The sequence below is a fragment of the Colobus angolensis genome, unplaced genomic scaffold (assembly GCF_000951035.1).
Source record: "Colobus angolensis palliatus isolate OR3802 unplaced genomic scaffold, Cang.pa_1.0 Scaffold286, whole genome shotgun sequence".
NCBI lineage: Eukaryota > Metazoa > Chordata > Mammalia > Primates > Cercopithecidae > Colobus > Colobus angolensis.
In genome coordinates this window covers 934,004-956,202 of record NW_012116110.1, presented here as the reverse complement: position 1 = coordinate 956,202, position 22,199 = coordinate 934,004, and the positions used below count along the sequence as shown (strand labels likewise).

Sequence of the window (22,199 nt, the reverse complement as noted above, 5' to 3'; positions counted from 1 at the left end):
TTGCATGCTCATGAATGTCCAGTGGGATCTGTGAAGATGATGCAGGGTGTAGAATGACTCATCACTGTATCGAGCTGTTTTTTGCATAGCAGGATATTCAGCATCTCTGACTCCTGTCTGCTGAATGCCGGTAGCTCCCTTATGATCATCATCATAATCAAAAACATCCCCAGTCGTTCTGAAAACGGCCCCTGGTGGGCACTGGTAGCCCCATGTAGAGCCACTGGCCCAGCAGGCGTGATGTCTAGGGCTTCTTCAAACTCCAGGAGGGCCATTGTTCAGGTGGGAAGTGCGCCAGGCTGCTCACCAAATGCACTGCTCTGCTGACCATCTTTCCTCTCTGGCTGCTGTTCCAGGCTCAGCTGATTGCACAGTCCATCGGACAGGCATTTAGCGTGGCATACCAGGAATTCCTCAGGGCCAATGGGATTAACCCCGAAGATCTCAGCCAGAAGGAGTATAGTGACCTGCTCAATACCCAGGACATGTACAATGATGACCTGATTCACTTCTCCAAGTCGGAAAACTGTAAAGATGTGGGTACTTTCCTGAAGCTGTTCTCCAGGCTGAGTCAGCTGGGCAGGGGCCTGGGAAGGGGGGCACCCTGCCGCGGAAGTGAAGGCAGATCAAGGGTGAGGAGTGCAGTATTGGCAGGACATCATGAAGTCGCTCACACCCATCTCTTGCTCCCTGCTCTGGGGCCCTGTCATGAAATGCTATTGTGTATAAACAGAGAGGCAGCACATCCTCCGCTCCTGGTCATTCTGAGCTAAGTTTGGGGTGGGTCCCAGAGGCAGATAGGACCTGAACTCTGCCTGTACAAACCCTGCAATCTAGGTAAGGGCACTGAAAAAGTTAAGTGATGGTGCCAGGTACAGGCACTAATCAAAACCAACTACACTTGGACAAACAGAGAAGATCTCAGGTTTCAGACAAGAGATGCTGTGGTCCTCTGGGGATGACCTGTGGTTTCAGACTGAGCTCTTCAGGAGTGCCTGTAGGAAGATGAGGCTATCCGAACTGGTCTGGCGATCTGGGGATTGTAGGGACAAGCCGAGGGTAGGGTCTATGGAATGGTTGGAAGCCTGGAGGTCAGAAAGTTCCACATTTGTCTGGGGAATGGGGAAGTATGGTTTGGCTAGAGCAGGAGGTGGGCACAGGAAAGGAGATAGATGGGCCTGAGGTCTGGGTCAGGACTGGAGGGCCTGCAAGTCCAGCTGAGGGGTTTGGACTTGATCCCATAGGTAAAAAGAACTTTTAATGAGAAAGCGATCATTTGATCCACTGGGGTCTGTCAGGTGTCTTAGGTCAGATTCCCCAGAAGCAGAGCCTGAGGCAGGGATTCTTGTCACAGAGGTTTGTTGGGAAAGTGCCTCAGAACAGAAGGGATGTGGGAAGCTTGGTGGTGGGACACCAAGGAAGGGTGTCCCACCCTTCTGCAAGGAGCTTCCTTCTGACCCAGAGGGAAGCTCCATGGCTCAGATTGCAGGACAGATTTGTCTCACCTTGGAGCAAGGGAGCTGGCAAGCCTTTGTACCCCATGCCGGTCATTGGCCAAGGCTGGACAGGGGGTATATGAATTCGCTAGGGCTTCTGTCACAAAGTACCATGGACTGGGTGGCGTCAACAACAGAAACCTATTGTCTCACAGACCTTGCAGTCAGAAGACCAAAAGCAAGATGTTGGTAGTGTTGGTTCCTTCTGAGGGCCATAAGAGAAGAATCTGTTCCAAGCCTCTCTCTTTGGCTTGTAGATGGCTGTCTTCACCCTGTGTCTTCACATCATCCTTTCTCCATGCATGTCTCTATGTCCAAATTTCCTCTTCTTTTTTTGATACCCATGACAGACGACCATTCCTCTTCTTACTTAAGGACACCAGCATATTGGATTAGAGCCCATATTAATCACCTCATTTAAAATTGGTTACCTCTGTTAAGACCTTATCTCCAAATAGTCACAATCTAAGTCTAAGGCACTGGGGGTTGGGAAGTCAACTTACAAATTTTGGGGGGATACAATTCAACCTTAACAGAAGGTGTCTCCCATTCAGCTAAGGACAGTTCTCCAGGGAAGGGGCTGACTGTGAGCTTCAGCAGCTGGGGGAAGCGGACATCAACCTGTGACGGGGACTTTGTCAAGTCCCCCAAAAATACACATACGAACTCTTTGTTGGATGCTTCCAAGAGGTGCAGTACCTTTTAGTGGCATCTCTGCAGGCCTCCCCAGAGTGCAAGTATCCAACATCAACTCCTGTCTTCTCTGCCCTGCCAGTAAAGGTTGTGAAAAATCTGTGTATCCAGGATATGCACTTCCTGTATGCATACCCAACCTTTGGTTGTGGTAACTTCAGCATCACTTTTTTTTTCTTTTTTCTCAACTTTTTCTCCTTGCAGAGAAGTGTTTCTGTGTGTTTATTTATTTTTAACTCAAGAAACTTAAATGTCGGAGCGAATTGGGGAAGCACTGTGGGAGGGGGAACCTGCGCATGGAATTTGAAAAGCTATTTCTAGAAACCGTAACACACCACCCACCCACAGAGCCTCTTCCCCTGCCACTGAGGACAGGACTGAAGAAACTGAAAAAAAACAAGGAAAAAAAAAAAAACTGGTGGTCCTCGTGGTTGTGTGCTGAGGCAAGTTTGTTTATGTGAAACAAGAGTGAATTACAAAAGAATGTAGACCTGTGTGAATTCATTTCTTAAAAATTCCAAATGTGTGGAATGCTGAGAAGACAGGAATTCATCTGGGAAGTGTCTTCCCCCCAGGGAAGTGTCTCTTTAGGTGAGACAGGAATGGGGGAGAGGCTTTGATTTCTACCTACCCCAGATGGTTGCTGATGCAGGCTTTCTAAATGTTTTTCTCCTTCCAGGTTTTCATAGAGAAGCAGAAAGGAGAAATCCTAGGTGTGGTGATTGTGGAGTCTGGCTGGGGATCCATCCTCCCCACCGTGATCATTGCCAATATGATGCATGGTGGCCCTGCAGAGAAATCTGGGAAGCTGAATATCGGTGACCAGATCATGTCCATTAATGGCACCAGCCTGGTGGGCCTGCCTCTGTCCACCTGCCAGAGCATTATTAAGGTACCTGAATATGGGAAAAATCAGCTGCTGTGGTAAACCTCAAGTGATGTGAAGTGTGACCCCCATCCAGTCGTTAATGTATATGAACATATTCGAAGTGTCAGGCACCAAGGAAGACATAAACACAGAAGGCGTGGACTTGCACTCAGGAAGCTTACCATCAAGTTGCTGTTTACAGATTCTTCCCTGAAATCAATTTAGATCAGGGGAAGTGTATTTGGTTCACATAACACTACTTTCTGATAGCAGCATGTCCCTCACAGGCATCACTAGCCAATCACAGCACTCTCCCACTAAGCCCAGACTCAGCCTCAACAGAAAAGGCCTCAGCTTGGGAATCCAGACAATCACTTATAGTCAGCCAGTACACTTGGCACGATTTACCATCCCTGTCAAGAAATCACAGAAATGCTTCAAATCTGAGCGCTTTTTCCTTCCCAGTGGCCCTGACTATGATGCAGGTGAGTTTGTCCTCCCTCAGACCCCGGGTGAAGCAACTCACATGTGCTCGTTGCCAGAAGAAGAAGGAAACTCTCTTCCAGTCCATGGAAGCTTTTTCATACCTGAGCCTCCTTCCTGCTCAACCTGAACTGATGCTTATAAGGCTAAGAAGAGCTACTGGAAGGAAAATTAAATGTGAATACTTGAGAAGAAATGAGACTTTCTTTAGACATGAAGCATTCATGTGGAGTCTTTTGAGCACATTGGGACTTGCCGATTGCATGGCCAGTGTGACTGGGATGTCCCTCCTCCATGACAGCATCTGTAGACTCCAGTAGCTCTGTACCAAGTGCTGTGGTACTGTAGGTAGACTGAGATTCCACAACTTTTTTTTGGTCCCGCAGAGGTTTCCTGAAAGACTTAGCTAGAATGTAGCTGTGTACATATGTGCATGTGTGAGAGAGGGAGAAGGAGAAGGGAAGGGATGAATTCATGCAAATAGTCATTGTGAGCAAAAGAAAAATCACAAAGCCAGCATCCTCGGCTGAGCGGGTGGGGATGGGAGGTTAAGGTGAGTGTATAGGACACACGGATGGTGCCTTTTTGTTTTTAATGAAATGGATTAAATTCTAATTCCATGTAAGATAATCACATCTGGAAAGAAATAGTCCTCTTTGGTCTCCTCTAATTTCTTTTTCGTATATCTTACACTTAAATGAATTCTACCTCTTGCTTAATACACATTAAAGATAAGATTAGAGAATCAACTTTGAACATGGATATTCATTCAGACAGGTTTAATTGGGCCTCTGTGAGGCAGAGCCGCGCTCTGGGGAAGCTGGCTTGACAGTATGCATGTGGAGGATAATTAGAGATGTTCAAGGGCTCTGCGGCCCTAAGAGCAAAGGTTAGAGGCTATGAGTGATTAGACGGCCCATTTTATGTGATTTTAAAGTTGACCTTGAAGGAGTAAAACCTAGGTCAGTAGCAGAAAGGGAAGTGGCCTTTGGAAGTTTCTGCTTGAATTGATGGACAGGGGCCAGTGTTGAGTCAGGGAGAGATGGGGTCTGAGCCTGGCCCGGAAAGGCTGGTCTGGTGTTGCTGTGATCGCATGGAGAGGCAAGCGGGAGGTGGGGCTGGGGAGGCAGGACGACAAGTCGCTCCTGCCAGTGAGCAAGTTGTTTATTAAACACCTTGGGTGCATGCATGAGAACTGCTGAGGGGCTGTGGGACCCAGGGATCCCATGGAGACAGTCCCTGCCCCCAGGGAGCTTGATCGGTTTAACGAGAAGTGAAAGGACTTATGGCTTGCAGTGCTCAGTGCTGTGTATCTGTGCTCTGGGTGCTCTGAGCGCTGTGTGCTCTGAGATATGTATGGACTGACTTGCTGAGCCTTTGGGGCAGCATTCTGTGGGCAGGTACTATTGTTGCACCCATTGTACAAGCTAGGAAGCTGAGGCACAGCAAGATGATGTAATCATCCATGGTCACACAGCCTCCAATACAGACTCATCCCAGGGAGGGTGTCGGGTGAAATGCTAGGCCCAAGCCAGACCCTGAGGTGGTACTTCTCAGCCAGGGGTGATCTTGCATCCCCCAAAATGTATGGAGATTGTTTGGTTTGTCACCACTGGGAAGGAGAAGGTGCTGCCAGCATCCAGTGGGTAGAGGCCAGGGATGCTGTCAAATATCCTACGGTGCACAGCACAGCCCACAGCACCGAGTTATCCAGCCCCAAATGAGGCCTACGGTGCACAGCACAGCCCACAGCACCGAGTTATCCAGCCCCAAATGAGGCCTACGGTGCACAGCACAGCCCCACAGCACCGAGTTATCCAGCCCCAAATGAGGTTGAGAAACTCTGCCTGGGCGGTGTAGGAGTTCAGATGCAAGAGAGAGAAATCGATGAGAGAGGGAAGCTGGTCAGGGACGGTTTGTGGGGAGTTGGTCTGGGTCTAGAAGGGTTGGGGAGGAGGAGAGGGGATAGGGGGTTAAGTATTGAATAATATTTGTGTTCCCTCCAAATACATATTGAAACCCTAATCCCAAGGTGATGCTATTTGGAGGTGGGGCCTTTAGGAAGTGATCAGCATGAGGGTGGAGCCCTCATGGTTGGGATTAGTGCCCTTAAAAAAGGGACCCCAGCAAGCTCTCTTTTGCTATGTGAAGATACTAGAAGTTGGCCATCTGCAACTCAGAAGGGGACCTCGCCAGACCCTGACAGTGCTGGTACACTGATCTCGGACTTCCAGCCTCCAGAACTGTGAGAGAGAAATGTCTGTTGTTTCTAAGCCACCTAGTCTGTGGTACTTTGTCATGGTAGACTAAGAACAGACTCAGACAAGGGGAGGACTTAAGTAAAGGTGGGGATGGGGCCTGGGCAAGAACAAGCTGGGCTTCCTGAGGCCTGCAAGACTCCAGCTCATAGCCTGGAGTCACCTCCCTTCCTCCTCGGGACAGCCCACAAGGGGGACAGCAGATGCTAGGTGCACAGATGGGCCATCGGAGACTCTAAACGCACAGAAGACTTGCCCAGGGTCCCCAGCTGGCCAGTGAGTCCCCACCCTCCTGAGCATCCCTCCCGCCTCATCTGCGCGGGGACCAGAGGAGGGAAGCAGTGAGGCTGTGAGGGCGGCCTGACTCCCTCTGCAGCTGCCGTGGGATCACAGCATCAAGGTGGAAGCAAAGCTTGCTGGAGTACAGACGGAGCTCTGTCTGCACAGTTTCCTAAGGGGAAACGGATTGTTTGAGGAGCTGAACTTTGATGTCTATAAATGTAGTCTCTATAGAACCAGAAAATTAAAAGGCCGAGTGGTGATGAAAGAGATGTAACTGATGAAGATGAAGAGTAAGAAAAGCAGTGCCTTCATGGCCGCCCATAGTGAAGAAGTACTTAACAGGGCAGACCCTGATTAGAGCACAGCTGAACTTCCTCCCTGCCACAGTGCGCCGCTTGTTGAATGGGGAGATGTGATGGTCCGTCCGTGGACCACCCTGGCTGGTGGGAGGTGTAACCACTGATAACAGCCAGAATTGCCAGTACCAAATACAGACTGACTTCAGTGGGTTATATCACCTTTTTAAAATTCTCTAGAAAACACACCCCTTTTTGCCTGCACCTGGACAGATGTGCGCACTGCCCTACCCCTACCCCTCGGGCCGCTGCAGAGCAGCGTCTGGGCCACTTCAAGGCTGTGTTAAATTTGTTTCAGTGTATGTCCATGCTCTTTGCAGTGACTTTGTTAAGCAACTCTCATCCTGATGAATCAGTGCTTCTCAAACTGATTGGAATCACCTGGGGATCTTGTTCGACTGCAGGTCTGATTCAGCGGGTGTAGGGTGGGATTCTGCGTTTTCAGCAGGCTCTGTGGGGGTGATGGCATCACCAGTCTGCAGGCCACACTTTCAGGAACAGGGGTCCAAAGTGTGCATTCTGCATCTGGCCTCTTCAATACTGGTTGACCATTTTCCCCCCAGATTAGAGGAAATAGATTTCTAGAGTAGAATTATAGGTATTGACTTGCCTTCCTCTTCCTACCTCTTATTTTTTGGGTCATAATTAATTCCCAAGGCATAATTATTGGTGGGTGGAACATTTTACAGGCTGCCTTTTTCTGGGCCTTTGCCTCTGTGGTCTTGCCCTCCGGGTTTCTGCTCTGTTTTAGAATAGCGCACAGCTTCCCTTGCTTCCCCAGGAGCATCATGGTTCTGCTCTCCTGTTGCTATAGAGACCATTCTGGCTTCTCTTTTCTCTCTTCGCCCCTCTTCTTTGGCCTTCCCCTCCCACCAGATTTCTTAATTTGCTGTACCGTTCCACTGTTGTCATGGGGACCAAATGACCCTTTATTTAATTGGCACCTCCAATAAAATGGCAGCTCAGAAATCTAAGTTAATGGGACCCAACATGAAACATTGATTAGGAACAGCAGAGCAAATGCATGGTCTGGTTATTTCCAGTTGCTATTTCTCTAAGCCTCATCTTGCAACACATTTTCCCCAATCTAGAAAATCTTTCACTGAGGGACAGATCAGCCATCTTAAATCAATTCACAGAGAAGGAAAGAACCCACCAGAGCAATGTGAAGTTTTTTAGGCAACATTGAGAAGATAATGTCATTCTCTTGCTTTTGGGTATGTTGGGTAACAATTTCTGTATCACACAAGCGTACCTAAATAATATCAGTGGTTAACAGGTGTAAACATTTAAAGCAGGTGGCTTTGCCTGAAGGGTTGAGATTCCAACAGCATACTCCTGTCTTCATCATTCATCTCTCTTCTTTCCCACAAATTCCTGGTCTCCTAGTTTGTGATTAGAGAGAAAGGAAAGGGTGAAGGGACTCAAGCCCCCTCTGGGCTCACAGCCCTGTGCTTAGTACCGATAATGTCTCTTGTCCAGCCCCAAAAAGGGTGCACTTCCCTGAATCTCCAGTGCCTAACACATTTCTTGGCACATGACAAGTGATTTGTAAATATTGGTTGATTAAGTGGGTGGGAAGGAGGAAGCACTCAAAGCAGATAAAAATATCTGCATGAATGTCTGAGCTGCTCTCCATCATACCTCCCAGCCCTGCAAAAGAAGCCCACTTTAAATTTCAGGAATAGGTTTAAGCATAATGGTTGAGATTTGGTGTTGCAGACAAAGGCATTTAGGAATAAACACATTAAAGGGGGTGCAGTCATTGAAATTAGAACTGCAAGAGACGTTAGCGAGCTTTACCATTTGTTGTGAAGATGAGGAAATGGAGGTGGGAGAAGGGTGAGCAAAGGGCTTCAGATCCCACTGCTTGGGGTAGCAGAAACAAAACTTGAGTTCAGGTCTTCTGACACCACGAGAGTCCTCTTCACCAGGCTGTGCTGGTCCTGTTGATAGGAGCGGAAGGCCAGAGCATCTCCCTTTGTTGATGGGGACGATGGGACCTGCTGCATATGGAAGGCCTGGATCCTTCGCAGATGTTCATTTCCCCAGGGAGAATCACATTCATTCCATTGCTGTGCTTTGGAATCATTTCCTTAACCAGAACAGTTCCCTGGAGATGTTCCAAAACCACCAGGAGATGCCACATGAGTGTGAATGCCAAGTCGCATGGTACATCGAGGCCACAAGCAGAGTGACAACCATGGGGAGGCTGGAGTCCTGCAGAAAGCAGAGGAATTCAAAGCACTAGGGGAGCAGATGCTGACAGCGGGGAAATTGAGTTCCATCAAGATTCACACATTAGGAGCAGAAACTAGAACCATATCAGTGGGGAAGCCAGGGGGTGGGGGATTATGAGGACCAGGAACCCCAAAAATCTCTTGCCACGTAGGAAAGTGAACTAAAAAGATGGCCCCAATTCAAGGCTGGAATTTGGGGACGCAGATTTGTTCTGTGGCTGACCCTGGCATCTTTGTGGAGCAAGCCTTATTCACAAAAGACACACTCTCTCCGGTTGTGTATATGGGGCATTATGGTGTAGAAATACTGCACGTTTTGAATGCGGACAGACCTAGGATTGAATCTTGCTGTGTGTGAATGTGAGTGAGTCATTTAATATCTCTGAGCCTTAGTTTCCTCTTCTATAATATATTTATAGAATAATTATGACCACCACATTAAATGAGACAGCTCCTGTCCTTTCCAGGTCAATGCCAGACAACAGTGAGTGTCCGATGACAGGTAGTTACAGTCATTTTGGTTCCATTAGTTTCATCATCAGGGTAGGTTTTGATGCTCAGTGATCTTAGGGGTGTTCCTGCATGACACAGACATGCAGATGACTGACCACGGGTCAGCTGTATAGTGACTGGGCTAACAAAATTTCCCACAAGATGTCACCCTCACCCCACCCTTGCCAGCACCTGCTCTCACTGAGCACACTAGCTGCAGGTGTGACTAGTAAAGTGACATCTTTGGATGTAATCATCTGTGGAGAAATTAAGCCACCTGGATGCAGATGAGGCCATTCATTAGAACAATAGTAGTAGCAGTAGTAGTCCACACCAGTTGTTCGCAAATTGAGCATGCACCCAAATCATCTCGGAGACTTGTCATCCACAGATTCCTAGGTCCCACCCCTAGGTTTCTGATTCAGTGGGGCTTGGGTAGAGCCCAGAATTTGCATTTCTAAAAAGTGGCCAGGGGCTGCTGCTGCTGCTGCTGTGTGGGGGTTAAGAGCCATTGGTATACACCTGCTGGCCAAGCATGGTAAAGCTGGATAACCAGAGACTAAATAGCCCTTACCTCTCCCTCAATCTAAAGCATATTCTGCAACTCAGATACAGAAGGGGTGTTGGTCATTTCTGCCACTCCAAGAAGCACTCTTGCTACAGATTCTGTTTGCAGTGAAGTTGTCTAACACCAGTTTCACGCCTCTGCTAGGCAGGGTGCCTGAGCAGGGATCCATAGTTCCAGTCCTGACCCCACAGAGCCCTTGGACAAAGCAAGCTCCATGTCTATGTCTTCATCTTTAAAATGTGAAATGTAAGTCCTGACCTCGCACTGAAAAAGATTTGGTAGACTGGTCAAGGAGTGACAGCAGTAGTGGCTGTGGAATTTGCAGAATTCTATTTATAGAATAAGAGGCAGACGATCACCCTTCATGCATGCTTTTTGTGGATTTGTTACTGTTCTTTCCAGGTTCTCTTTCCACTTCACTCATAGAGGGCACAAACTGGACCCACTTGTGACCTGAGCAGGTGCTGTCTCTGGGCGACACTGTGGGCTTAGATAGAACAGAGCTTGCCTTTTCCCTGAGTGCCTCCTCATTCCCTGGTAGCTGTTCTCCCCTGGAGGAAAAGTTACCCACCTCTCCTCCCACCCACCCTACAGCTCCCTTTGGAGGAGTGGGCCTGGGGCTGCTCTTGAGCAGTTTCCCAGACAGCTGGCCATGTAGATGGGAGTCCAGTCGGGCAGGTGCTTCCCACTGAGGGCTCTCACCCACGCTGCCTCAGCTCTTGTAGCAGGGCCAGGGACTGCAGGGCCTCCAGCTACATCAGTGTGGTCCGTTTACCCCAGCATGCAAACAAGATTCTCCTGCATACCATGACTTGAAAAGGGTGGGAAGGCACCTGCTATTGGCCACTCCTTCTATCCCATCTGGCAATCAGGAGTTTGTTGAGGCAGAGCAGGCACCCTGGGGAGACTGGAAAACGGACATTTGTTTCAGGGCTGAGTTCCTTTTGCCTAGCACCCTCCTCTAGGATGAAGCTGACAAGTCGGTGGTCGGGCCTGCAGGAGCAAACCTTCCCACTGCCCAGCTTAGGGCAGATGCAGCTTTGTGATGGTTTTCTAAAGATGCTTCTGAGCACACCAGGGCTTCTCTCACAGCTGTGAGTCTGATCAGGGGACAGGAGCAGGAGCCTGCGATACACCGAGGTGGAAGCTTTCTACACAGTCACTGAAACTAGTCCCTTGCTGTAGTCAAAGATCAGCTTTCCCTTTGTGCTCCATTTTAATTTAGAGGGAGAGGTGTGTCATCAGGGATCATGAAACAACAGTCTGCAAGTCGTATTTCTTCCCCTTCCTTCTCCATCAACACCCATCCTGCAACCCTCCCCATTCTCCCAAGGATGCACACACTGACTGGAGTCCCTGGTTGCTGTGGGAATGTTGATAGCTGTAAAATCTCTAACTGGCAGAAAGAAGGGGAAAGAGGAGCATCAGAGACCAGAGAAAAGAGCCATGATGAATCAGGCCAGTTGCTGTGAGTTAGATGTCCTCTATTAGAAGAGGAATCATTGCTAGAGTTTGCCTTCCAGAAAGAAAATCCATTTCCCACTCGTGTCTTTCCTGGCTGGGGGAAATAGTGTGCCTCCTTCATCTTTGAAGTCAAAAAGTACTTCTGACACTTCCTCATAGTTGCGCAAGTACTTTGATCAGATCCCCTGAACCTAGTCCACTTCCCAAAAGGAAGGCATTGCCCACAGGAACCCCATCTGTGCATGGGCTGAAAGGGCTCCATCTGCACCATGTGGCATCTTCCCTGGGTAGGTGAAGCCGAGCAGTGACTGTACCAGCCCGGGCACTGAAGGCCTGCAGGCAGGCAGTGGGTCCTTCGGAAGACTCAGTGCAGCTTCTTTTGCCTTTGGTGCTGCCTGCTGTTGTTTATTCTGTCTGCCTCAGTGGTCACCATACCCACTGTACTTTATTCATGTTTAAGGGCTTAAAGAATCAATCCCGAGTCAAGCTGAACATTGTGAGATGTCCTCCGGTCACCACCGTGTTAATCAGAAGACCAGACCTTCGCTACCAGCTGGGTTTCAGTGTCCAGAACGGAATTGTAAGTAGAACACCTTCCACATCCTTTTCCACAAGGTTGACAAATAAAAATGTAGCATGGCCTTTGATTTTTTTTTTTTAATTGAGATAGAGTCTTGCTCTGTCATCCAAGATGGAGTACAGTGGCACGATCTCAGCTCACTGCAACCTCCACCTCCTGGATTCAAGGGATTCTCCTGCCTCAGCCTCCTGAGTAGCTGGAACTACAGGCATGTGCCACTCTGCCCAGCTAATTTTTGTATTTTTAGTAGAGACGGGATTTCACCATACTGGCCAGGCTGGTTTTGAACTCCTGACCTCATGATCTGCCTGCCTCCGCCTCCCAAAGTGCTGGTATTACAGGGCCTTTGATTTTCTTTTTTTTTTTTTTTAAGTCAATTTGTTCCCTGAAGGAATCCATCAAGAAAGACATAAGTGGATGAAGTAGGCTCAGCTCCCTCTCTGGACACAGTCCCTTCGGCGGAGATTCCCACCCAGAACCCAGCATTTCTGTGACATGCAGGGCTGTCCTCCTGGCTGCTAGCTTGAGAGTTTGGGATGCACCCTCCAAGAGCCTCCTCGCCTCTGGGCTGTCCACCCAGGCGGCACAGAGTCCCCACAGAGCAGCTGACTCCCAAGCCTGGGGTGGTACGGTACAGGGGCCGGCTGAGTTCCCACAGTCACAGCTGGGACTCACACAGTGTGGTGTTTGAGTGATCATTCAAACCTTGGGCTTCAGGCGAAGCCAGATGGATCACTTAAGGCCAGGAGTTCAAGACCAGCCTGGCCAACATGGCAAAACCCAGCCTCTACTAAAACTACAAAATTGGCCAGGTGTGGTGGCAGACACCTGTAATCCCAGCTACTCAGGAGGGTGAGGCAGGAGGATCACCTGAACCCGGGAGGCAAAGGTTGCAGTGAGCAGAGATTGTGCCACTGCACTCCAGCCTAGGCGATAGAGCTAGATTCTGTCTCAAAAAAAAAAAAAAAAAAAAAAAGTGTCCTAGATAATTAAAATATCATTCCAAATACATTTTAAGGTTTAGAAATACCCTTGAACTTCCCATTTGGGGTTGAAATATCCCGTCCCACTTTCTGCATTCTTCCTACCTGAGTAGCCTAGTTTGCCTATTAGGAGAGGACCTAGGCTGACTCTTTACAGTTTAACTCTGAGATCATCTTTTCATTGGTTTGTACATGTACTTGTTTGCTTTGTTCATAGTTAAATAGTATTAAAAGTTCGGATATGAACAAGGAGTTGTTAACACCTGTGGGTCCACTGGAAAAACACCTAAGGAGTGTTTTGACCCCAGACTAGCTAACAGAGCAACTGGGCCACACACTCACAGAATCACACAGCATGTTGCTGCAAGATGTCACTTGCAATCTTGTCTGCATCCACTTTAAATAAAGGTGCATGGTCTGGAATGAAAAGCCAACTTAGTAAATTCAGACCTACTCTTTTAGGAAAAGTTATGTTGCAGTGTGTGTGAGGTGAGGGTGGAGGGCCCATCAGCCCTGCCTGCAGCCTCGGGTCACTGTGGTGGCTGACTGTGCCATCACAAAATCTGGCCTCACTGTCGTTTCTGTGGGAAGGGAGTTTGTACAGGGGCCGCTGAATTGGGAAGCTCTAAAGGAGCCTCTCCCTCCCAGCCAGCCACACTTTGGAACACAGAGTGGAGTTCCAGCCCCACGGTGGCTCAGGCAATTGTGACCCTAAAAACAGTCTGCTGCATTAAACACTTTGGTGCTTGAGTGCTTGAGTCCCAGTCATGACTGCGGGAACTAACACTAACCTGTGTCACACAGGCTAACAGTTTGAAAACACTGGCAACTCTGCAACAGGCCCAAATGGCCCTTTTTACCCAGCCCCAGCTGAGATGAGAAGTAGAATTCAGTGTGCCATAAAAACAGTGATGTGCTACAGTCTCTGTGCAAGCCACATGAACAAGGTGGCCATGTGGACCAACAGCACCTATTTTTTTGTGAAAAAACACTAAGAGAGTTAAATGCCCAAAGCCTAACCATGTCAGTTTCTCCAAGAGCAGAGTGCAGGGGCGGGGCTTTCGGGAAAGACGGCCTTCCAGCCCGGCCACACTCTCTGCCATGAAGGTAACACAGCCTTTGACTCTGGCAGATCTGCAGCCTCATGAGAGGGGGAATAGCTGAGAGAGGAGGCGTCCGTGTGGGGCACCGGATCATTGAAATCAATGGACAGAGCGTCGTGGCCACCCCCCACGAGAAGATCGTCCACATTCTCTCCAATGCTGTTGGGGAGGTAGGAGAGATCCAGGGCTGGGGGTGGTGCTGAGGGCCGCATCTGGTGCCCCTGCCTCATATGCCCACTGTGGCCCTGAGCAGTCCTTCTGGGAAAGCTCCCTGAGTTTCCAATCCTGAACACTCCCCAACAAGCACACCTATCTGTCTCTGACCAAATGCCAAACACATTTGCAAGCGGTTGTCCTGGAGCTCCTCCATGAAATGGAATAAGGTCACCCTCAGCCTTCTCTTTCATCTGATGTGCTCACCTTCTCTTTTCAGCACTCAGCTTTCTGTTGCTTTTCTGTACAGTTGCCTAAGTTGCCTCCATTTTCCCCAGTTAATCTCCCCAAATGTATTTAAAAGATTTAACTCTTAGACCCAAGTCAAATCAACAAAGTGGCCCTCCAAAGGTGTGACCCCAGTGCAGTGTGGCGTGACATATCATCACTGCTGTCAGTCAGTCATCACTGCTATCAGTCATCACTGCTGCCATTCATCACTGCTGTCAGTCAGTCATTACTGCTGTCAGTCATCACTGCTGTCAGTCAGTTATCACTGCTATCAGTCATCACTGCTGTCATTCATTTTATCACTGCTGTCAGTCATCACTGCTGTCATTCATTTCTCACTGCTGTCAATCATCACTGCTGTCAGTCAGTTATCACCGCTGTCAGTCATCACTGCTATCATTCATCACTGCTGTCAGTCAGTTATCACTGCTATCAGTCATCACTGCTGTCATTCATCACTACTGTCAGTCATCACTGCTGTCATTTGTCACTGCTGTCATCACTGCTGTCATTCATTTATCACTGCTGTCAGTCAACACTGCTGTCATTCATCACTGTTGCCAGTCATCACTGCTGTCATTCATTTATCACTGCTGTCAGCCATCGCACTGTCAGTCATCACTGCTGTCAGTCACCACTGCTGTCATCCATCACTGCTGTCAGTCATCACTACTGTTCTAGGGCTGATTTGTCATCCTTGCCTTATCTGCCAAGAGAGGTGAGGGAGGCAGGTACCCTAAGAAGCCTCGAGCCCTTCTCCCTCCATTTTCAGAGTTCTCGCTTTTAAAAGGGTAGGGTCTGGTGAGAGCAAGAGCATTTGACTGAGAAATAAGCCTTGCCTGGTTTTTGTTGTTCATTTCTGTCACCACTAAGCTTTTGAGAAAGTCAGTGGATTCTACCCTTCCTGGAGGCCACCCTGGGTCCGGTCCCTGGTGGTGACTAGGCAGTAGGGGGGTATCTTCAAAGCCCTCTATGGGAGAGGCACTGCATCTCTCGCCGGCCCTGGGCAGTGCCCATGCAGCCAGCCCCCAGCCTCAGCCCCCACTAAAGTGTGTTCTGTACCCTCAGATTCACATGAAGACAATGCCAGCCGCCATGTACAGGCTGCTGACAGCCCAGGAGCAGCCCGTTTACATCTGACTGCGGCCGCACGCGGTGACATGCATGGAGGACTCTCCTCATCGTGGTTGTGTTTCTCGTGCTGCATCCCTGTGTCCACTGAGACATTCCCCTCTTGCGCCCAGCATTCGGTTTTACACAGGAAGAGAAGAATCCGCAAGGACCTCTTTACTCTCTCCGATTCGCTTTTTTTTTTTTTTTTAAATACCAGGGAAGGTTCGTATGCACTCCCTTGAGGATGGAGAGCAGCCAGCATCCACCTGGTACCGACCCAGGACCATCCTGGAGGGCCTTCTGGGTGTGTCCAGGGGTGGGCTGTCACTGCCTAAGGGGGAATCCTCCCTTCCCAAGAGGTGAAGACCTCTTAGAAGGAGCTCCCAGGGCAGTGAAGCAGCTGATTCAGCAGTGCCTAAAACCCAGTTGCTGATCTCTGCTCTCTGAGTTTGTCTGTGGGAATGTGGTAGTACCCCGGGCCAGCCCACACCATTAAGGTTATGCACTGCCTGCCTTGTAGTTGGGGCACCATACATTATTTCCTCCCAGAATCTCTGAGCCAACCTTAAACCTCTTCTATTGCTAGTTTTGACTTCAACATATGTGTGTTTTCTAATACAAGCCTTCTGACCCCAGGATAAAAGGGGAAATAACTGCCTTGGGCAAGGACATCATAGTGTCACAGAGAGCTTGGCAATTCATGGGGCATCTGAAGCTTTGCCAGGTTGTCCTGAAGTTATCAACCATTAGATATAGTCAGGCAGGTACTGTCTGCTTCTCTCTCTGTATCTCTCACACACACAGTCCCATTTGCATATCACCCTTCCCTGCTCCCACCACCAATGAGACAAGCTGAAGATTAGGCACACAGATCCCCTGGAAACCCACCTCTCTGGGTGGCCCCTTCCCTGGCAGGTGGCCAGGAGGGCAGGGGCTGCTCAGCCTCATTCTGAGAGACCTGCCCTCTCTGCAGCTGAGGCCCAGCCCCTCCAGCACCACCTTGGTTTAAAGCATCCTCCTCCTGGACTTCCCTTCCTGCCGATCACACATCCCAGGGGTCTGGGAAGGAGGGACTGTTCCCCAGAAGGCGAGCTCCAGGTGCAATTGTGTCTTGTTTCCTGGCCCAAGGCAAGACCAGCTTTCTTTGCTCAGGGCCACTAGGCAGCATGTGATATTGGAAAGGCCAGAACAGTACATAAGCCACAAAATTAAGGGGACAATAGCAACCTCAAGTTATGCCTCAGAATCCCCAGATGTGGCCCATAAACACCCTCTTGCTGCCTTGTGGGCCTGAGAGCATTTTCAGCTGGTGTGGAATGTTCTGTGTTTTCATCAGGTGCCTCATATTTATGGCTTCTGTCTCAGTTCAGTGTAGATGTTTTAGTAATATTATAATTCTGAGCCAGTTTTCACTTGGTCCAAAGAGCATTTTGTTTTCATGTGAGGTGTGATTTGGCTTTGCTTTTGTTTTGTTTCATTCATGACCTCAGTAGAGACAGGGGAAGAGAAACTAATATATTTTGTAATTAATATAGTCCCTGTTCTCTGCATCCAGGATATTTATGTTGTGTCTATGGAAATAGGAACTCAGTGAGCAAATGTTGGATAGCATGTATTTATAGAGAGAATGGAGGGATTCTAAGGAGGGAGAAAAGTGACTATAACAAGATTAGGGACAAGAGACTTCAACCAGAGAGCTCTGTGATCAGCTCCCTGAGATCTCTATACCTTCTGAGTTTTCTGCTTAGAATCAGGGAAGCGCAATGCTTGAAAGGAATGAGCAGCGGAACTCTCAGTTTCACTGTGCTACAAAGGAGCCTTAAGGAAGGGAGGCCGCTGGCTGCCCAGGTGCCCTGTGGGGAAAGGGGCTTCTGCCACTGCAGAGAGTGGCACAGGGTGGGGCCAGGGGCTCTGGGATGGGCCATAAAGCTCCCCAGGACTTCTTTGAAGGGTGCTTTACAGAATGTTACTGGGAGACCAGCCCCAAGGTCAACCCATCACAAACGTGAGTACCAGGAAGGAACCATGGCCTGGGTTCTCCATTTGCTGTAGAGTATCTGGTGATACAATGAGACACTAAAGAGTCACCAGCCAGTTCATCTTTCCTCTGCCAATAAGAGTGGATAGAACAGGAATGAAGTGTTACTGGTGGCATTTCAGGCATCAGGAGCCTTGGAAAATCATTGCAGGGGCTCATGCCTGTCTGTCCCCAGGCACCTGGGCAGCACCACAGAGGCCCGCCCACGATTGGCCAGGGGACAGAACTCCAGTAGTGTGTCCCTGTACAACCTGCATATAACAGTTACCTATCTTCACCTCAAGGAGAGAATATACTTTCTATTCCTATTGCACAAAAACCTTGTAAACTTTGAGAGGTGCTGAAAAAGCCAATTCTGCAAGCTCTCCTGGAGGACTGACATTGTAACGTAAGAGTGAGATGATTTGTCCACCACATTCTTTTGTGTTAATCCAGGTGTGTCTTCACACCCAGTGAGTGGAAGTTGCTGGAGCTCGGTACAGGTCCACCCAACTGAAGTGGGTTCTTTTTCCCGCTACCACTGGGCCAAGGGAGTGAGCCTAGGTATGGTCGCCCCAGCAGCCAGAGTCTCAAAAGTGAGTCGCTAGATTTTTTGAAAGTCCCAAGAGAAGTGGTGGTCTTCCCTTCTGTCATCCCAGTATATATAGTTATATATGTAAATATCTAAATACCCCATGTAACGGGAAGGCTATGTACAGAGCAGCCTTCCCAAACGCTGCGAGGGCACAGAGCCGCTGTGGCTGCTCCACCAGGACGTGCTGGTAGCTCAGCTTTGGGGATGGACTCCCACATTCACCTCCCCGTCCTGGTCCAGGCAGAGGCACCAGAACTCACCCTGCCTCTTCTCCAATGTGAGCATTTCAGGGAGCCACCATCAGCCTTGGGTTCACGAGAGGGAGAAACCCCCAAAGACCAATGCCTGGAGCCCACTTCTCCAGCGACACCTTCCCTCGCCAGAGCAGGCTCCTAGGAGCGCATTGCAGGGGCGCCGGGTCCCTGTGCACGGGTTTGCTTTCTGAACATTGCCCATCAACACCGCCTTCAGGGAGTCCCAGAGTAACCTACTACCTCCCCCATCGCTCCTCTGCCCCCCTCACCCTGTGGGCACCAACACCTCCCGCACACGGATGAAAACCATCTACAGAGCCCTTCCCGGGTCCCTCGACCCAGTGGTGTAGCCGTTACCAATGTTTACAACCAGGGGCTGCCCCTCCTTAGATGTGTTGACTCACATTCACAGGCCGCCTGTCGGTTTGCGTTTCATGTCTGTCTCCTTCCCTGGCCTGGGTCGACTTGAGCACACAACTCGATCTTTCTTCCCCTCCATCAAGGCAGTGTGTGAGGACTGTGTGGGAATGACATTTCTTGTACATACTTAGCACAGCACCTAGAGTATGAACTTGTACTATTGTTCTGTAAAGAGGGTGAAATAGAGCTTATTGTAAAGCGTCGGGAGAAGTATAGTATTGTATTTGTAACAATATCGTTCTTTGTATACACAAAACTCAATGATCTATATATAAATATAAATAAATATATAAATAAAATATATCTACACGTGAGCCTGGAATGTGGACACCGCACACCCACTGAATGTACTTCCTCGACAGTCTGGTCACTGGTCCCTCCCTCCCTCCTCTGTACCGTGGCCACAGTCATCCGGTTTGGGGTTGTGATGTATTTACTGTGCTATCTTCCTTTATTTAACTGAACGCTAATGTCTGTATAAGAGTTGCTGCAACAATAAACAAGAACTTCACCTCTTGGCCTGGCCAAGTGTCTTCTTGTTGCAGGGAAGGCACAGGATTGTGTGATGAGTTTGTCTTTTCCCTAACAGACTAGCTCCTACCCACTCTCCAGGTGCCCAGAGCCCAGGAGTTCTCTAAATGAGCTTTTCCAATTCTGTGGAACTGACTTGGTTTTAGACAAGAAAGGCTGTGTTCTCCTGTCCCAGTTGATCCTCCGGTCCTGTGGGTCTCCTTTGAACACACTGAACTGGAGAAAGAGAAATTCTCTGGATTTCATACTTGACATCCTCCATGAGGGTAGGAAAACAGGAATTAATTCTCCCCCACCTCAGTCATCTCCCATAAGGGAGGTGCCTTTTTGTAAGGGACTAAGACCTATGTGGACAGTGGAAAACAGCGCCCTGAGAGGCCCACATGTGAGAAGGTTCTGGAAGATTTCCTCCTGGTGCTCTTTGGAAATTCACGTTTTGAAGGTTGCCAGGCATGCCCTCCCTGCTGCCAGGGGCATGCTGGGGCCCTGGGCTCCCCAACACAGAGTGTCCAGCCCTGTTCCAAAGCAGATGCTGTTGGATCAAGTGGGAAGAAAGCACCTTGAACTGGTGTCGGGGGAAGTCACAATTTGGAGAATGACAGCTAGTCCTTATAGCACCTTCCACGTGCCAAGCGTCCTGCAGAGATGAACTTGGTAACTCCCCACAACACCTCTAAGTGGTAGAAGCTTTTGCTGTATTATCATTGTCTGCATTTTATACAGGAAGAAACGGGCACAGAGGGTTCAAGCACTACGCTCAGCTTTCCGACGACTCCCACCTGCGCCCACCTGGGACGGGCTTGTCATCGCACACGGATGAACTCGGCGTTAGATTTTTTTATCTCTTTGGATTCTTAAAATGTTTTTCTTCCAGGTTTTCTTCCATTGATTTGCAAACCACAATCTCTCATTCACATCAGGCTGCTCCATTTCCCCATCCCCAGACTGGAATTGCGTACTGCCCTGGGAGAGCAGGGCTTGCACTCAGCTCCCTCCCTTCCTCCCTCCCTGTCTCCTTCTTTGGGTCCCTTTATGGGAAGGGGCATGGGCAGGAGGTGCACAGAGGTTCCCCTACATTAGGAGTTGCCCTTGGGAAGGTCACAGGCCTCGCCTTGCTGTTTCATTCCGCTGATCTAGTTCACTGACTAGGAGATCAATGAAGACAAACGGCAGCAACCGGGCATTTGGGGTCCCTGAGCCCTGGGCCCCATCTTCCAGCTGACCCCTTAGCCACAGTCCTCTAAAGCAGCAGTCTCCACCCTTTTTGGCACCAGGGACCAGTTTCGTGGAAGACAGTTTTTCCAGAGACCGGGTGCCAGGGAGGTGGATGGTTTGGGGATGATTCAAGCACATTGTATTTATTGTGTACTTTATTTCTATGATGGTTATATTGTAATATATAGTGTTCTGTGGTGAACTGTATAATTCAGTGGGAGCCCTGAACTTGTTTTCCTGCAACTTGATGGTCCCATCTAGGGTTGATGGGAGACAATGACAGATCATCAGGCATTAGATTCTCATAAGAAGCATGCAGCCTAGATCCCTCCCATGCACAGTTCACGACAGGGTTCACACTCCTATGAGAATCTACTGCTGCTGCTGATCTGACAGGAGGCGGAGCTCAGGCAGTAATATGAGCCAGCGATGGCGAGTGGCTGTAAATACAGATGAAACTTCGCTCACTTTTTGCTCGCCTCCTGCTGTGTAGCACAGTTCCTAACAGGCCACACACTGGTACCAATCTGCACATGCCTCTAAAGTGCACACCTCTTCCACCTAGGTTGTGTCCCCAGCCGCCTGCAGCCACCATCTCCCCAGCCGGCAAGCTCCTGCTACATCCAGCAACCATCCTCCTCACCCTCAGAGGAAGGGAGGCGCACCCCTGGTTGTCTCTCCCCTGCCCATCCTGGAGCCACTGCTTTCTATTATCTCTCTCACCACGCACAGCGCCGCACCTTCTGCTGGTCCGGTCCCTCAGCCACACGTAGATAAGATGGTCACCAGTGCCCAGTTCAGTGTGTGGGGAGGCAAGTGGAGGGCATGGGCCCCCAGCCTTCACAGTGATGCTCTTGGGGTTCACCTCCTTTGACTTGAGGTCAATCTTCCCTTGCCTCCCAGAGTGGAGAGGCGAGTAAGTAGCTCCTTTCCTGAATTCTGCACCCATCCCCCGCCAATGACAATACCCCTCTCACTTCACCAGGATGAAGGGGGGAAGGCAGCTGGTGGAAGGGTCTAGTCTTTGAACTGGCACCTCTCAGCAAGCTCCCTGGAAGTGCGTCTGTCCCACAGGAGACCACAGTCCCCTGATGGATGGTGTCTGCCTGTGTGGGTGGGGTCTGCCCCCACGGGAAGGTTGCTCCTACCATAGACTATATCTTAGCTTCCCCCTCTCGGCTTTGATCTTAGATTAAATTGCAGAACTAGAGGAAAAAACCCACTCAACCGTCTTGATGCACATAGAACCACTTTATTTAGGTCTTTCTTCTATAATTTTTGCTTAAACTCTGATCCTCAGAGTTCCTTAAACCCTCTGAGCTTGTTTCCTCATCTGCAAACTAGTATCTATCTCAGGGAGACTGTGTGAGGATAAGCTAACACATAGGAAGCTTTCAGAATGTGCATGGCACATAGTGGTTGCTAAGGAAGTACTGGCCGTTCCTGGGGCCCAGCAGATCCAGGTCCTCATAAGCTTCCTAGAATTTCCAGATCCCCTGGGTACACCAACGGGAGCCACAACTCAAGAGGCTCCCCACGCACTTGCATGGCTTAGTGCAGGCCGCCCCCAAACACCCAAAGTCCTAAACTACTGGTGTACTGAATTTCATCTAAATGCAGATTTTAGCCCCTGGGAAAAACTTCTGGATGCTAATGCATACTTTTTTAAAAGTTAAAAAACCCAACTCCCATAACAAAGACGGAATGAACACATATCAGAGATTTATTAATCATTAATGATGAG

General features: G+C 49.3%; 1 protein-coding gene across 1 annotated transcript in view; it reads left to right on the top strand.

The window, feature by feature from the left end:
* APBA1 (amyloid beta (A4) precursor protein-binding, family A, member 1) overlaps nucleotides 1–19,227 on the top strand; it is a 230,240-nt gene extending 211,013 nt beyond the window's left edge. The window contains exons 9-13 of the mRNA XM_011948894.1: nucleotides 357–536; nucleotides 2,869–3,081; nucleotides 11,661–11,780; nucleotides 13,896–14,036; nucleotides 15,379–19,227. Of these exons, the coding sequence (XP_011804284.1) occupies nucleotides 357–536; nucleotides 2,869–3,081; nucleotides 11,661–11,780; nucleotides 13,896–14,036; nucleotides 15,379–15,450 (726 nt within the window). The 3' untranslated portion in view covers nucleotides 15,451–19,227. The remainder of the gene's footprint in view (nucleotides 1–356; nucleotides 537–2,868; nucleotides 3,082–11,660; nucleotides 11,781–13,895; nucleotides 14,037–15,378) is intronic.
* Nucleotides 19,228–22,199: the final 2,972 nt, after the last annotated feature.